This window comes from Athene cunicularia (assembly GCF_003259725.1).
Source record: "Athene cunicularia isolate RWA chromosome 5 unlocalized genomic scaffold, athCun1 chr5_part2, whole genome shotgun sequence".
In the NCBI taxonomy this organism is placed as follows: domain Eukaryota; kingdom Metazoa; phylum Chordata; class Aves; order Strigiformes; family Strigidae; genus Athene; species Athene cunicularia.
In genome coordinates, this window is record NW_020799102.1 from 1,413,402 (window position 1) to 1,430,519 (window position 17,118).

At 52.9% G+C, this 17,118-nt stretch overlaps 1 protein-coding gene across 1 annotated transcript in view; it reads left to right on the plus strand.

Annotated features, from left to right (window-relative positions):
* Nucleotides 1–17,118, plus strand: part of IGHMBP2 (immunoglobulin mu DNA binding protein 2) — a 41,123-nt gene that overhangs the window by 21,939 nt on the left and 2,066 nt on the right. Inside the window, exons 9-14 of the mRNA XM_026850434.1 lie at nt 4,971–5,153; nt 8,908–9,026; nt 10,726–10,820; nt 11,203–11,326; nt 13,368–14,204; nt 14,881–15,065. Coding sequence (XP_026706235.1) covers nt 4,971–5,153; nt 8,908–9,026; nt 10,726–10,820; nt 11,203–11,326; nt 13,368–14,204; nt 14,881–15,065 — 1,543 coding nt within the window. The remainder of the gene's footprint in view (nt 1–4,970; nt 5,154–8,907; nt 9,027–10,725; nt 10,821–11,202; nt 11,327–13,367; nt 14,205–14,880; nt 15,066–17,118) is intronic.

Here is a 17,118-nt window from a genome sequence, read left to right on the forward strand (position 1 = left end):
AAACCCTCCCACCTACCTTCGCCTTCTCCTCCATTGATGACAGCAGACCTGGAGTGGGTGGACTCCTATTTTCGGGGCCTCAGTGAAGGGTCTAAAGTTAGCTGGGATGAATTTGGGCTGACAGAAGGATTGTCTGCTACTACTGTATGTGAAGTCAGTCCTGTTTAACAGAGGTTTCCTGCTTAAACAGGAATACTTTGATACTTGGTAGGAGCCATCCTGCAAGTGCGATCAGACAACTCATCTTCCACACAGCTTGCGCTCAGCTCGGGGAGCCAGGCCCTGTCTGGCAGAACTACCTTTTGTTGCCTGCTTTTTTTTCTCTGTGGATTCAGCATTTATCAGTTATTATCATCTTTTCTACGTGAGGATAAGGGAGTGGTGGAGGGACTGAAGGGTGCTCTACTTCCTTGCTTTTTGACATACCTGAAGTTATCTCAGGATGCGGAGGGCACCCCCCCACACCCCTTTACAGTACCATCACCTACCTCTTGTCCATGCTGGATGTGTTTCTCCTGAAGGACCTCGCAGCAATGGCAAACTCCAGTGTCCTGCTGTTCCCCTCTTGGTGGCCCCCTCCAAAGCTCACAGACACCAGCTTCAAGCCTCCTGCCAAGTTTTGGCCCGGTCCCAGGGGGCATCTTGATGCCAAGACACTTTCTGCTGTCTGACAGGAACATTTGTTCTCCTTGTTTTCATTTTAGTCCTCATTCCATCCTTTTCTGACATCCTAATTAATTTGTCTCCACATCAGGGCTCTGATTTATTAATTTGTTTTTACACTCAGATATCTGCAGACACTTCTCAGACCTCTTGCTCTTAATCAGTTCCTTGGACAAGCAGGGAGTGTTTTGCCATCCCGCTGGTTGGCAGGCAGTCTGCACACCTGCACCATCACAAATCCATGCACTAGTCCTCCATGCTCAGTAGTCAGCTGATTTCCATGTCATGGATTTGCTTTAGCTTTACCACTGAAGAGCAAGGATCAGACATGGGTTTTCTCTGGTAGAAAAGGCCTTGGTTTTTTTTTTTTCTTTCCACAGCTGGAAGGAACAAGATACCCTCCTCCATCATATTTGCAAGGATTAAAGCCTGGTTTTGCCATTCAAGAGTTTAAGTCAGAGTTCTTGAGGTAGGGAAGCACAATTACACCCTTCTCCAGTCTTTGCTGTCTGAATTCGTTGGTGTACAGCAGAGATCAGTCACACCAACATCTCCTTCTGTCTCTCAGGGAGGAGATCAGCCATCCAGAGGATGAATAATAAAAGATATAACAGGACTGAGGGCACAGCTCCATCCCACTGTGGGAAACTCTTCCCTTCCATACACCCTAGTAAAGATTGTTCTTCACATCTGCATGGCAGTCTGACTCCTCACACCCAGCCCATAAAGGCTATTTCACACAAAGCTGGGCACAAAAACCTTTGAAATACTTGGTTCCAGTTGGCTGCAGCTGTCACCACTGATGTGCAGCGTTTCTTCCAAAGGCTGGAGGGGAAAGCGTTGCTTCTGCAGAGCAGCAGGACCTCATCCTCCCTCACTGGGATCTATCCTGGAACCCCACATGCCTGGGCAGGTGTATTCGAGCAAAGTACAACCTTCTCCTGCACATGAAGCAAGGCGAAATCAGGTTAACAGCAACTCTTGGCTGCTGTTGGCTTATTTCAGTGATTTTAGCCTTCCTAGTTTTACTTTAGGTACTTCAAAGTAGATGCTCCTGAGCGTAGATGCATGATTCTGTCTGTCCAGCCTCCTGTCCCAATTTAATTTCTCTAAAGCAATTGATACTTAAACCGTTGCTCAGCGCTCTTATGATTTTGTTGGCATAGAAATCAACCATTGTAGGAATGAATTGAGCCGTAAAATAATAGGAAATTTATTAACAGGTGAAAAATTCACAAGCAGTTTAATATCCTCATTATTAATTCAACATATAACCTCATGTAGATCCCTGCAGTGGAAGCTGCTGTTAGTGTAAAGAATAGCACTATTTCTAAGGCTTGCTGTGAGGCTTAATGCCTTCCCCTGCTTTGTAGTATATCACTACAAGAAACACTTCAGAATTCATATGATTCTGTGAATATTTGTGGCTAAAAACCACTAGGGTTTTCCTGCCACTTCTGTGTGAAAATCAGATTTAGGCTTGCTCTTAGATTTGCAAGAATTTGTGAGTCAAGAGAGGGGAGTAAAGGAGAAAAGCAAAGGGGACATACCTTTGTTTGGTAAGGCTGCTAAACCTGCTGTAGCTTTTTAAGTCATCTCATTGTGGTGTCCCTCACTTCTCACAGGGGTTACTGTATGGCATTTATGCAGTCAGTGTCTGGCAGCAGCAAAGGGCAGAGGCAACAACATCCTTGGGAACAGCCGCATGGGGTGTGAGCACAGTGGGCAGAGAGGTTCAGCAGCAGCTCCTGTGGGCTCTGAACCAGGGCTGGGGTCTGCCTGGAGGGTCCCATCAGCAGATGGGTGAGAAATAAAGCTGTGATGGGAGCCCAAGATCTATTTGGAAAATACTAAAGGCAGGATCAAGGTAACCTGCAATATAAATCTACAGTCCCTAGACCTCCCCAGCCAGAGCTAAGTCATAACTCAGGCAGGGACTGAGGGACTAGAGCTGAGCTTAAATGAGGCCCGTGGACAGGGGGTGGGACCCAGGTGAGGCTGGTCAGGGCAGTTAAAGGCTCCTGGGGCCCCCTTGGCCCTGGGAGTTGTTGTTGGGAGTTGGTTTAGGGTGTGATTGGCTTTGTTATTAACCTGGCAGGAGGAGGTGGCTGGTGAAAGGAACCAGAAGCATTTTTATCTCGGTGGCAGTGGTCACCCTACAGGCAGAGGCTCAGTGAGAGGTGTGCACTGAGTTCCCCTGTTGCCTGGCCACACAGGAAGAAGGGCTGTTCCAAAGGGAATGGCTGTTTCAGATGGGTGCTTGTGCCTGAGTGCAGACAGCTCTGTTAAAGCTGCTCCCTTCCCAGGGGATCAAGGCTACCTTCTGGCATGCCCCCGGGGGCAGAGCAGAGCGGGGAGGATTGGGCTGTCAGTGCCTTCTCATTCATTTGTGAGCCTGGAAGGAGAAAAGCTGATTTCTGATAACTGGAATGAGCTCCTCAGTCCCACATCCTGCTCTTTCCTCTCATGCCACCCAATCCTCTTCCCATCCCAAAAACCCTGTGCCCCTCTGACAGGCCCACCTGCCCCTTGCTTCTCTCCCTCACGCTCAGCTGGAGCGGCAGGAGCTCTCTCAGTGGGTCTGTGCTGCGCCAGTCGCAGCGCCGGGGCTGGGAAGATGTAAAGGCTTTAAGACCAACCTCAGCGCAGGTTGTGATCAGCAGCAAAATGTGCAGCACAGCTGGAGGGCTCTGCTGCACCAAGCACAATGTCCTCATGGCAAACCTGCCCCCCTCCTCCCGGCTGCTGTGCCTGCCTGTGGTGTCCAAGGCTCCTTAATGTCACAGCAGCCCTCCAAAAAGCAGCGCTGTCTCCCAAGTCCTGTGGTTGCAGTTCAGAGTTTATGGCCTGTTTTTTCCCCACGTGCTGCATTCTGTGATTTAGCAAGGAGGGCTAATGAGACTTGACTTCTCAGCAAGATCTACCCTTAGTTTTCTCTTCTGCAGTTTCAGTGAATTTCCCATTTCCTGCTGTATTTGCTGAGTGCCCCGTTGTTAGCGTGGTGGGGCTGGCCGGTGCAGCAGGCAGGACGCTGGCTGTGTAACACAGCGCTTCCCACAGCAGTAATGGGATGTGTGCTGTGCCCCTTCGCCTTGACAGAAATCATTCCTGAGCTGGTCTCTTACCATCGTTTCATCATTGTGTTCTGGTAGCAACCCCTCACCATGAACCACAGGATTGTAAAAGGTGCTGGACATGCAGCATGAAAAAACTCTTCATGCTCTGATACACTCAAAACACAAAATCCAAGTACAATGATTCTTATCCTTGTTCCTCAGACAGTACCGTTAGGTGATGCTTCTAACAAACCCTTTCTGTACAGCAGAGAGAAAGCAGTTAGGCTCCTGAAAGGCTTATTTCATTAGGAGCTTTATTAATTTGTGTCACACATATAAGCACAGGACCTTTGCCAGGAGCGATGGCATGTTGGTTTTCCTAATGGGTAATAAAGCAATAAGCACTGAAATGCCTTAGTGCATTAGTCTGGGGTGAGTGGCCACAGAGTGATGAGAATACTGGAGCAGCAAGTGTCTTGGTGAAGCATCAGCAAGATCTGTCTGTGTTGGCATTGAGCATGCCAGGACTGGGGGTCCAGCACCGATACTAATGCATTTGGTGATTGTGAGGCCATTGCTGAGCTGGCAGTAATGTCGGTGTGATGTTACACTGACAGATGCGGCGTTCACAGCTTGGGGTGAGCAGCGTGACGGGGGATGCTGATGGGATGAGTTTACAGGTGAAGAGGGCTTTGTTAGCAGAGCTCTTGGGCATCCTCCCTTGACTTATTCCAACCCCACTGAGCAGAGCTGGGACTGCTGCCAGGGGGGAGAGCCGATGCATGGCAGTGGCAGCACCCCCTTGGCATTTCTCCCGGCAAAGGGAAGCGGGCAGCTCACTGCCCGGGTGTGTTCAAGCTGATCCCATCTCCGGGCAGGGCAGGAGTCTGTCCCTGAGGGGCTTCACCCTGCTGGGGGGAGCCTACGCTGAAAGTTAACACTTGTGGCCCCGCAGCCTTCTCCCGCTCCCAGCGCCCACCTGTTGGGACCCCAGGGAGCAGAGTGGGAAGGCCAGGGATGTGAACCAGCCCAGCATGAGGGTGCTCAGTGGGGTCCAGAGCAGGAGCTGCAGGTGCTCTGGGGCGTTGCAACTTACCCCCCTTAGCACCGGCCAGCGCTGCGTTCAGCTATGGGGCTGCGTCCGCAGGGAGGTGCTGGCTGAGTCATTGGTCTGAGGAGGGTTGCGGCGGTGCCGTAGAGCACCACGTCAGAGCAGGCACCCAGACCCCACTCCTGGCTCTTCCCACGCAGGGCCGCTGCCAAGGGCCTCTCGCTCAGCCTGATGGAGCGTCTCACTGAGCGGTACGGCGAGAAGGTTGTGAGGATGCTGACAGTGCAGTACCGAATGCACCAGGCCATCATGCAGTGGGCTTCCATGGAGATGTACGGCGGCCGGCTCACTGCTCACCCTTCAGTCGCCCAGCATTTGCTCAAGTAAGTGACTCCCTCCTCACCACAATGTCAGCAGAGATTCTTTTTCATCCCACCACGTGCAGGGTTTGTCCCTTCCTGATGATGGAGTTTTCCATTCCTCCTGGCCCTGTGATAGCATTTCTGTTTCATCCTTTATTTCAGCAATGAAACATTAATTGGGAGGGGTGGGGAGGTGGTTTGTCCTTTTTTTCCTGTGGAACAAGAAGTCATGCAGAATTCTCTCTTTGGATTATATACATTTGTTTTTATATATGTAAATCTTGGCTGAGTGTGGTGGGTTCAACAGGTGAGAGTAGGCAAGGCTGGTTCATTGGTGCCAGGAGGAGCTCAGCTGAGCTGGACGGGACTCATTCAGCAATGTTTCAGCCATATGGATCTAATTCCAGAAGAAACCCCTCTTCTTAATTGTTCTTGTTCCTTGCCATGCTTATTTTTCCATTTAACTTTGGAAATTAAAAACAGCAACTAGTGAAGAACCCCAAGCAAAATGGCTCAAAACCGTTAAAATAGGAAACCAGTTGAAAAGTTGATGAGGTGACTTTGTTACTCTGCTGAGCTGGTTTATTTTTATGGCTGAAGGAGTGAACATCTTTCTGCCCAGTCCACAGTGCAGCTTAGTTCCCAGCTCAGGGTTTTTCCTGCAGACACTGGCTTCTAAACCCCTAATGAAACCTGGTAGTCCGCAGCCCTGCTGCTATGTCGCATGGATGCAGCAATCCGCAGCGCGGGCACTGGCCCCTGTAAAGTTTCTGTGCTTCTGTACAAGACCAGGAAATGCAGGGGCTTGAGATTGCACTGTGATCTTCTCATGTTTAGGTTGCTAGTACAAAATGATGTGTGTTTTGTTGGCTTAGGCCAAATGGTTTGCTTAGTGCCTTACCTGAGCAAGAAAAACGTAAGTTTTATTCTCTGATAGTTCTAGGTAAAGCTCTGCTCTAAGCAGAAACATCCTAGGGAAGAGGAAGGCTGGTGCCAAACTCTGGGTCTGCAGCATTTTGTTGCGTCCTTCCCAAGGACTGGTGGGTGACGAATGAGGAACCTGAGGAGTCCCAAGGCACAGTGTGAGGAGCGGGGGGTGTCTCTCTCTGCTGCAAGCATTGCACTGGCTCCCTTAGAAGAAGAACCCGACTGGAGTGATCCAGAGTGGATCCCCTGCCACACCTCCAGCGTTAGCCTTGAATTGACAGTGGCCTCGGTGCTGTTTTGAGAGGTGAGGCTTGAATCAGCGTGTCCCAGTCTGAGGCATATGTCCAGGTGCCAACACCTTCTGCTGCAGGTTGTGGCAGGGGGTTTTGGAGCCAGCAAAGCCTGCTTGCAAAGCCTGCTGCCTCTCCAGGGTGCAATCCTGATGTCTGATGTAAGGCTGCGCTCCCACCACAACCTTGCCCTGAACAGCACTGCTGATGCAAGTGTTGTCTCTGTTACCTGAAGCACCAAGATTGGTCTTTGGGAAAAGAAGTGCAGCTCTGCTCTGAACAACATCTTCATATTTCCTTACCAACTCTGGCGCTGGAGGCACTTGGGACCGCTTGGTCTGTGATCTGTCAGAGATTTCTGCAGCACCATTTTTTCTCAAAAAAGGGCACTTTGGTTTCCTGCAGTATCTTTCAGGGACAGAGTATTTCCAAGGGAGCAAAACCTTCCCAAATTTCCCTTCTGAAATGGGTGACAAAGCACATCAGAAGCCCCCACACATCTCCAGAATTGTCAGGGAGGCTGCAAGCAGTATTTTCACATTCAAGGTTTGTGACTCAGTCAGTGAGAAGTTGGCTTGAAAATCACCAGCTGTTTCTGCTGTCAGTTTTTATCTGAGTACAGTATCAGGTGTCCCTTCCCTTAGCAGGTTTTTTTGGATTAACACCCCCTTGCTGATGAGGAATGTGGGGGAACCCCCCTGCTAGCTGAGGCCTGGAAGATGCTCCAGAGCCAGCATGGCCCTGGGCCAGGCTGTGCCCCTCGCCCAGCCAGGCTTAGCCCAGGGTGCCTGCGTGCCCCAGGGCAGTGCCCCGGGCCTGAAGCCAGCGGCTGGCTGCCGGGACAACCTGGTTTGTCATCTTAGACCAAGAACCTCCCCAGGAGCAAAAATCTGCCTCTGCAGCTTGGGGCAGTCTGCAGCCGGTGGGAGCAGTGCCTTCCCTTCCTCCTGAAAGCAAGCACCCAGCATCTTTCTCCAGAGTCACAGCTGGTTCTGCTGCAATACTGCTGCCTTAGCAGAACATGAATTCTTTCCTCACCCCAAAGATTTATGTAGATAATTACTTCTCTGAAGCGATACTCCCGGGGTCAGGACTTTTCGTGGCACTGAGAGGTGCTGCAAGGCCTTTCTGTGGCTGCTGTGAGTAGGCAAAGAATCAGGATTATCTGCATGGAGAACCTGGCTTTTGCTCAAAGTCTTGTGTCTGCACAGACATGGCCAGCGGTAGGACAGTAAGTGGAGCAGGTGTAAAGGAGGTGGGAAGCCTGGTAGGTTTGGTGGTGCAGAGAGGGAGGTAAACGTGTGGTACCCTCCCCAGGGGAGGAAACACTGGGGTGGCCCCATTCCGGGGAGATCATGGAAAGTAAAGTTGGTTGCTGGTCCCTGCGGTCCATGGGAATGGGGAAGGTACCTTGTGCCTGTGTTTGAGTCCAGTGGTTGGGCGAGGCAGCCAGTCCCCAGAGCCAGGGGAAAGGCTCTTCCTTCAGGCCCTGCTTCGCCGTAGGACTGGGGAAGGCACATCCTGGGCTCTTTCGCAGGAGCTTTGGCCCCCTCTCCTAGCTGCATGGATCTCTGTACCTTTCCGGCTGTGCGTTACAACAGCAGTAGCTTCAGACAGGAGAAAAATGAGTTTCAGTCAAGAGAGGAGACTTTTGCTGTCAATAGATTAAGTAATGTCCACGGGAGACGAGGGTAGTCGGTGGCATACAAACACAGGGGGGCAGACATGCAGTGGGAAGGCGAGGCTGCAGCTGGGGACTTGTCTTGAATGGAAACTGCCTTTGCCCTCACCTCCCTGCCTGCCATTTGGAGGTAATCCTCCTTTGTGACAGCTTGCCATCTGCCTTGTTTATTTGCAGACCCTGTGGAGTCACAGCTCTCCGTGGTCTGTACATGATATACAGTAACGTGTCTTGTTCCAGAGCACTCCTGCCATCTCCAGGCTTTCTGTCCCTGTCCTCCATTGCCCATCCCCTTCCTAGGCTTTGAATTCAGCCAGCAACTTTCCTGGGTGTTAAAATATGGTTTATTAATATTATTTTTTTTGAATGCAGATGCTTTAGATGTAGAAATTATGTGAAATCCCAATTCCTCTGTGGTTCCTTGTGCAGCGCTTTCTTCTCTTGCCTGACAGCACTGCTGTCAGATCTCTGGTAATACTTCAGGCACTCCTTTCCCCTCGGAACACCACGAAGAACTGAGAGTAGCTGCCACATCTCCCTAGGTCTGCATATCGTTCCTGTTTGAGACCTCTGAAGCGAGACACTGACAGCCACACGCCGTGCCCTTGCCTTGCAATAACCAGGCTGTGTAGCATAGCCAGCGAGAAAGCCCTCGGTGCTGCTGGCTGGCCCCAGTGAGACTCTCCAGGACCCTCAGCTCTTCATTTGTGTTTTGGGAGAGCATTTAAGTGGCAATCCCATGGTTGAAAGTGATACCCAGCTGTTTTCCCTCTGTCCTTGCAGTGTTGTTGGGGGGAGTAAGCAATAACACAGCTGATCATCCCTTTGGCATAACTTCAGCGTTGTTAACTGGCCCTTTCCCTAATCCCTTGTGCAGGGACCTGCCGGGTGTCACCTCTACAGAAGAGACCTCAATTCCCTTATTGCTTATAGACACTGCTGGCTGTGGCCTGTTTGAGCTGGAAGTGGAAGATGAACAGTCTAAGGGGAATCCAGGTACCGTTGTTCAGAAAATTTTATTGGGCAGAATTGATTGTCTGAGGTCCTCGGCCTCCCATGGGCTTGGCTACTGCACCAGCTGAGCCATGACCCAGAGATGTGTGTCCCCCTGCAGAGCAGGTAGCGGTGGGAAGGTGGGGTCCCAGGAGCTTATCTGAGAGATCATTTCCTCTGAAAATCCTCAAATTCAAAGGGCTCTGAACCTTGGCAGAGTGGCCACAGGGCTGTGATGACAGCGTGCAGCTTGTGGGTGGCCACTCTGGCTGCCCTGTCCCCTTGCAGAGACATTTCTGTGCGCTGTGGGTCCCTGTGACAGATGCTTCACACGAGTTGACAGGCAAATAATGTCAGGCAGGGCACAAGAGAGGCTCTAGATGTGGCTCAGAATGGCCTCCCAGTCCTCTGCTGCTGTCGTGAAGGCCTGTATAGCTCTTCTCCATGGGTTTTCTTAGGAGACTGAGTTTCCTGATGGTTTTTGACTTAAAAAATAGGTTTCATTATGGCCATGCCACCTCATCCACAGCCACCCCTGCCTGCCTGGCTGCTGCCCGCAGTTTGCCCAATGGCCAAGCCACAGGCTTTCCCAGCCATTTGCTCTCACATATCCAGAAAGCTTATTTGGCAACGTGACTGCCTGCTTCAGGGATTCATTTATTTTCCTCTCTGCTCACCAATGCGGATCTCATGCCAGCAACAGATTTCTGAGGCTTCAAGCCCCTCTCTGGCAAGACAGGGAAAATGGACTGTAAAATACAAGGACAGTTTTTACCAGTTTAAATATCTTTTGTCTTCTTTTGTTTGAAAGTCCACCAGCATTGAAGTGCCTCTTGTTTTTCCATACACCCATCCCTGTGGCCCTGCTCACCAGAGACAGGCTCTCATCCATCCCCACATGGAGAGCCAAGACTTGTCTAAGATAACTCAGGGCTTTGAGCAGGGGATTAGATGCACGTCTCCCAGAATTTGTGTGGCAGCCTTTTGGAGCAGCATACTGCAGATTCTTGACTTGTATACCTGTGTTTTGCTGCAAAACGGAGGGTGATGTCAGTCCAGCCAATAAACCAGTGAAGCAGTTTGCATTTGTGTTTAACTTACCGTCATTAGATCTCCCTGAACCAGCCGTTGCCCTGGATAGCTAGTTGGTTATGGCAAACTGCCTGTAGTCTCCAGAAGGTCTGAGCACGTGGTTCTGAGCGTAAAGCTTGCTTATTTGGTCAGGGGGCTTTAGAAATATGGGGACTTGAAACAGCAGACTAAAAAGGAAAGGTGGAGTTTTTTCAGTCGCAGCGCAGAGAATTGAATTTTTAGTGAGGTGTAGGGTCTCGCTTCAGAGGGAGAATCCACTGTTGCCTGGATTATCAGTGATCTCTTGGGTTAATATGGGAAGGCCAGAGAAAGCCAAGTGCTGTTCAGAAACCTCTTCCTAAGCCTGGGTGAGCTGGTGACTTGGAAAGGCAAGACGTAAGCTCTGTGCAGCCCTGGGAGCCAGGCTGGGTAGCACGTTGCTGTCTAGCCAAGCAGGAGGCTGGGAATCGCTGTCCCTGTGCAAGGCTGGACCACAGGCAGGGCTTTCCAGAGCCTTTCCTTGCCACCCAAGGGGAGGTGGGTGATTTCTCCAAGCCGCAGCATGTTCAAGCTGGTGGCTTCGGCCTCCACCTGCCAGCCTGCTCCCATCCCCTTCTGCTTTCTGCCCTAGGGGAGGTGCAGCTGGCTGGTTTGCACATCCAGGCCTTGGTGGAAGCTGGTGTGAAGGCAAGAGACATCGCTGTTGTGGCCCCCTACAACCTCCAGGTGAGCCCCCCCTCCACTGGCATCCCCCCTCTCTTTCTGCATGCGGGTGGAGCAAATGCACGGGGGTGGATTCAGAGCTTGGCATCTTCAGGAGAGATACCCGGGCATCCTCAGAGCGACAAGGGTGGAAGTCAGTGGAGCCAAACTCTGATCAACATTAGTGGTCACCTTCGCCATGTTTAAGCAGCTTGAGGCCATGGAGGGAAGAGGTGTTAGACAGGTATTTTCCACTCCCAGCCTCGGGAGTCGGTGTTTGACTTTCAGGAGATGTGAGCGCTCTTCTTTGGGGGTTTGAGAGGAAGGGACTTTACCAAAACAAAGCCATTTAAATCCTTTTCACCTTGTGCTTTTCTTTAAAAGGTAACTACCACATGTTTTTCAGGTGGACATGCTAAGAGAGCACCTTTGCCACAGGTACCCAGAGCTGGAAGTTAAGTCAGTGGATGGTTTCCAGGGAAGGGAGAAGGAGGCAGTGATCCTGTCATTTGTCAGATCCAACAGGAGAGGTAAGAGTTCACTGCCGGAGAGTTACTCTGTGGGGAATGGGGAAGAAATGGGAACTGTGTGATTGCTCAGAGGTCGCTCAGCAACATGCCAAGTGCTGCAGTTTAATTGCAGTTCTGATGGTCTCTAGCACTCTGCTCTGAATGAATTTACTGGCAAGAACCTTCCTTTTTGGCCTTTTTTTTTTTTGTAATGAACAAGTAGATTTTCTTTCAGGGTTGCAGAGGAAGGCTCCCATGCTAGGCAGCAGGTAAAAAGGAAGCCAGGATTGCTTAGTTTGAAGGTTTCCTGGCTATCGAGGCCTCAGAAATTATTTAAACCGGGTCTTAAGAATAGCACTGCACATTAACACCACATTTACTGGCATGCTGGACACTTCTCACAGAAGGGGAAAATTCAGGGCGCTTATTTCTTTGGTTTGGAGCCTATTTTGGGTCACTTCCCCAAAGAAAGCAAGCAGGAGCTGGCGTTAAAAGTCATGCACAGAAAACACTTCTTTTGGGAGCAAAATTTAGAGCGGAAAATCATGTTCTTTCCTATCAGCAGCGGCAGCAAAAGTTAATAGCTGGAAAAAAGCTGCTGCCCTGGAGCTGTGAGGCTCCTCCAGCAGAGCTGTCGGCCCGTGTTGGAGGGTTCTGTGGGCGCCAGCTCAAGGAAAGGGTGTGAACAGGCCCACTGCGGGAGGCACCTCTTTCCCCCCCCCGTGGATCACTGCCCTTTTCAAACCCTGGGATGCGTCCCCTGCCGTGCTGCCCTTGCTGCTAACGCTGCTGAAGGGGAAACACTGCCTGTGTGCTGGGAGTGTCTACAAGGGGAAAAAGGGGGAAAGGATTCGTGGAAGGAGAGGGTTGTTTGTTTGGTTTTTTTTACAGGAAAGCCTAGAGCAAGAAAAGCAGCACTGGGGGGAGAATGGAGGTGGGGGACAGAGCTAAGAATAGTCCTTGTTCGTGAGTGACTCACCTCGCCTTGGCTGAGTGGGAGCTGGTGTCCCCAGGAAGGTGTGTGGCCCCCGGCCTGGGCACAGCCAGCAGCCAGAGATCAGGTGGGGTGCAGGGATCGCTCCCTGTCCGGGTGGCACAAGGCAGCTTCTCTTGGTGTCTGGGCACAGGCTCTGGTGTGCAAGAAGAGCTGCCGGTAGCACCCTCCGAGAGCCCTGGGAGAAATCTGTGCCCTCTTGCAGCTGCATTTCTCTGTTCAGAGGAGGCTGGGACCTGGACCAGCAGTGCCTGACCCTCTGCAGCCATTCCCGGTCCAGCAGCAAACCCCCTTGGCAGATCAGGAGAGCTGGACTTGCGCCCACAGTCAGGCAAAACCACATCAAAGAAAGTGGAACTGGTTCTCTGAGCTGCAGAGCACAGGGAGGAGATCCCCCCACCCTGTTCCTCAAAGGCCATGCAAACGACTACTCAGCCATGGTCAGGCAAGGTGGAAACAGAGCCAGGCCGGTCACCATGCCGGCCGAGACTCATTTCTTCTCCTCTTATCCCCAGGAGCTGGAAACTCAAAAGCCGCCCACACTCCCCTTCTTGCTAGCTGATCCTGAGTCATCTTGGCATTTGCTAGCTCTTACTGCTTGGCTCTGAGAGAAGAGCCAGGGAGCAGAAGCAAACCTTGCAGAGTTGCCTAAACGATTATTACTCTAAACCCACCAAGAGTTTGGGGGCAGATGGGGGGAGCAGTACAGGACCAGGTGTGTATTTCTTTACCTGTGGTTCCTCTTCTGTCACAAGGTGAACCTCTGGACTGTGTCTGCCCCAGGTCCCAGCCTGATCATGTGCCATGGGCCACCCAGGAGAATATTTCTCCTCTCTGTGTCGCCCCCGCTCCTGCCCCTGGGAGCTCGGTGCGGGGCCCTCACTCGAGCTTGTAGGGAGTGAAACAAGAGGCAGAAGACGAAGGTACCAGTGAGAGCCAGGGACCAGAGCCCAGTAAACACCGACTCCCACCCTTTGGCCAAGCCACCCTTTGATTGTTTGGGCCAAATCTAGACCTGAAGCCAACCCCACATCCACAGCCCTACACCCCTCGGTTTCTTTCTCGCAGGTGAGGTGGGCTTTCTGTCGGAAGAGCGGAGGATAAACGTGGCGGTGACCCGCGCCCGGCGCCATGTGGCCATCATCTGTGACACCCACACCGTCACCTCCCAGGCCTTTCTGAAGCGGCTGGTGGATTATTTCAGTGGGCACGGGGAGGTGCGCACAGCCTTCGAGTACCTCGACAACCTCGCGCCCGAATGCTATGCTCAGGAGGGCCGTGGTGAGCGGCAGCGAGGGGCAAAGCTCCCTGCAGCACCTGGCCCCAAACTGCAGCTGCCGGCGGGGAGGAAGCTCAAAGCAGCAGCAGCGGCCGAAGCAGCGTGTCGGAAGCCAGAAGCGCATTTCTCTCCCAGCACCAGTGGACCTGGGAGTGAGAGCCCAGGGACAAAAGACGGTGCTGAGAAGTTCAAGGCTGTGCTGGCGGCCTTCCTGGAGAGTGACGAGGTGCAGCTGGATTTCCCCCCGTCCCTCAGTTCCCACGATCGGATGCTGGTTCACCTGACGGCGGAGGACTACAGGCTGCAGCACTGGAGCACTGGGGAGGGCCGGGACCGGTTCGTCAGCGTTCGCAAGAAAGAGCCTGCCGAGCCGTCGCGACCCACAGCCACCCTCCCCAGCCAGCAGCTCCCCATTCCTCAGCCACAGCGTCCCAGCGGAGAAACCCCCAGCCCCGCTGAGCCAGGAGGAAGCAGCGAAGGCTCAGGGAAACTGGACCTGAAAACCCTGCACCTGGAGAGAGTCCGGAGGGAGGAAGCCAGACGGGAGGAGGCAGCCAAGAAGGCTCAGGAGCTCAGCACCGGCCTTCCATGCAGCAGCAGGAAAAAAGACAAAACCGAAGCCAAAGGTAGGTCACTCTCTTCATAACCAGCCCAATTAATGGTCTTCCTTGAATGGATCCTGCTACTTAATCCCCATGTTTTCACCTCCAGGCCTTGGGATTTGTCTGTGGGCGTGGAATATGGAATGGGGCTCTTGGAAAGCTCTCATGCTTGTCACTGCAGAGATGGGAGAACTGGCAGGGCCATGCATCAGATGGCTGCAGCTTCTGGGAGGGGGGTTTTGGAGGCCTGAGGGCACATATCTTAAGTCGAAAGAAAAACACGGGGGACTCTTTCCCAGGAAGAGAGGCTCAGGAGTTAGATGGGAGGCTCCCAAGTGTAGGGACAGGGACTAAGAGGAGTACCTGGCCCATACTAAAGGATGTGGCTGCCTCCTAAACACAGAGGCCAGGGAAAACAGAGCCAGGAGCTGCCGTCCTCCTTGCCGGACATGGTCCCATCCTCTTCCCCAGCCCCTTCCAGCTGAGGGACGCACCCAGGCTGCTGTGCAGGAGCACCTGTGAGCACAGCCCAGAGTTTACTGGTACGAGGGGTCTCGTGGGGGCTGAAAGCCCAGTCGCTGCAAACAGTGACTCACTGGCCCCACACTGCTTCTCACTAGCCCAGGCTGGAGCCGCGGGTCACTCGGGTTTGTTCCCACCTTCTAAGCAGGTAGTTCAATGGCCCCTCTCTTCTCCCCAGGAAAGGCAGCAGTTAAGAGTGGGGCAGACAGCGTTGCAGAAGAGGATATCGACGCTCTGATTTCTGCTGCCGTTAAAGCTGACACCACCTGCAGCTTCCCCCGCTGCAAAGCCAGTGTAACAACCCTGGGACAGCTCTGCCTGCACTGCAACAGCCGCTACTGCCTCAGCCACCACATCCCGGAGGTACGCGTGGGGCTGGGCAACCGCCAGGGCTTGGGCCCTGAGGGGGCTGGAGAGCAGCAGGATGTGCCAAGCAGCACTGGCTTTACGTGGGACTTCTGCCCTCTGAGCTCCCCAGGCAGGATTTCCTCACAGGGAGTTGAAAGCAGAACCCTCTGTCAGAGCTTTTGCTAGAGCTGCAGGTACAAAGGGCTGCCAGGTGCTGACACGTGGGCTCTGCGTGTCTCCTCCTGAGAGCTTTTCCTTTTTTTCCCCGCTTGCTTTGTGGCCTTCTTCACCATCCTCTGGCACTTACATTCCCAGGTGGTGCAGATAAAATGAGGCAGAGAGGAGAAATGCAGAGGCACAAGCTTACAGCAGCAGCCTGGGGGAGCCTGGGCACATGATTCCTGGCTTTTTGCAGGTTCCCTCTGCCACCCGGGATAGGCCAAGGCTCAGGCCCGCACGGAGCAGCAGTCGTGCCCGGGTAGCGATGAGGCATTTCCCTAAGTGCCTCCCTGGCTGGGAGCGGCGTCTCTCCACGCTGTGCAGCCTCAGCGCCAGCTCCCATCTGGAGCCAAGGGCCAGCCGGCCCTCAGCTGCCTCTGCTCTGCCTTCTTGTGCTGGGGGCTCTGAGCAGGCATCTTGGCAGCCGTGCAGCCTCCTGCTCCTCCGTGGGAGCAGCGCAGTGATGGCCACAGATCCAGCAGCTTCCTCCCCAGCTGCTTGACAGCCCTTGCCCCTTCCAGCGGGGAAGGAAGGACACCGAGGTTAAACTGGAGTCAGGCTTCATCTTCCTGCCCAGGTTGCAGAGGCTGTCGGGGAAGTTTAAGCCTCCAGGGTTGTCACCATGATGTTTTGTGGTTGGCCTTGGGGTTCGAGTCCTGCGGGCAGAGCTGACGTGGCTGGGGGGTGGCAGTGATGAGTACTGGGCTGAGAGAGGATGATTTTCCCTTCAGCTGCATCGCCCTGGGCCATGGTGCCCTTCCTGCAGCACCCGGGCACCACTGCACTGCGCAGAGCCTCCCGGAGCATAGCAGCGCCTGGGGAGCTGGCCTGTAAATCCCCGGCATAGATTTTCCCCTTGTCAAGTACTATCTGTTTCCATGGCAAAGAATAGTTGTATTTATGGTCATTCACAATCCAGTTGGGATAGAAATTTATTTCCTGCAGAATTGCCTCTCCCTGCTGAATTGGAATGAGGACTCCAGTGAGAAACAACTGGAAGGGTAAAATCCACATTAAGGAGTTTTTCTTGCTTTTTAAAGTTCAGCCCTTTTTCTAGACATTACCAGGCTTCGATGTGAAGTAGCCTGGGACCTCCTACCCGTGCCTGGCCCTGAGCGGGGCTGGCACGGACCTGGAGCCCTCTCAGAGGGCTGGCCAGAAAGGGCTCCCACTCCCCTTCAGCAGTCCCCAGCTGCTGCCCCAAACCCCACCGGCTGATGCTCCAGCACCTGCTGACGCAGTTCAGCGCTGCTCTGGGGACCCGTCATCTGCGGCCAGTCCTGGCTCGGAGCCACATGCCAGGGGCTGGCCCCACTGGTCCTGGCCACCAACTGCCCGCCCTGGCAGGGACGGGAGCGGAATCATGGCACTGGGCTCCCCAGATCAGCTTAGGTCAGGAAGACATCGAGGGACTCTGGGAGGGATCAAGCAGGAGGGGTAAACTTTTAGGATCTCTCACCTGGGCCTGGTGGAGATGGTCCAGGGTGGTGTTGAACTTGGCTTAATGCATCTTAAACATGGGCTGGGCTTCAGCACAGCCCAGTTTGGGAAAGGGTTTGCCTGTACAGAATAGTATGAAGCTTTTTTTAATTCCAGTACAGAAGACAGATTTAATTACATTAAGGAAGCAGATAGATGGCTGAAAAAGCCTCTTCTTATTTCCCAAGCCACCTTCCCTATTTCACTCCTTTTCCCCTCAGATCTTACCATGTTAGCAGAGAGCTTGGTTTCATTTCTCTCTCACTGTAAAAGATCTGGCTGCTCACACGACGAGGGCAAGTTTTCCCCAGATGTTGAGAGTTTTGGAAGGAGGCGCTTAAACCATCCACCAGGATGATTTACGTGCTGC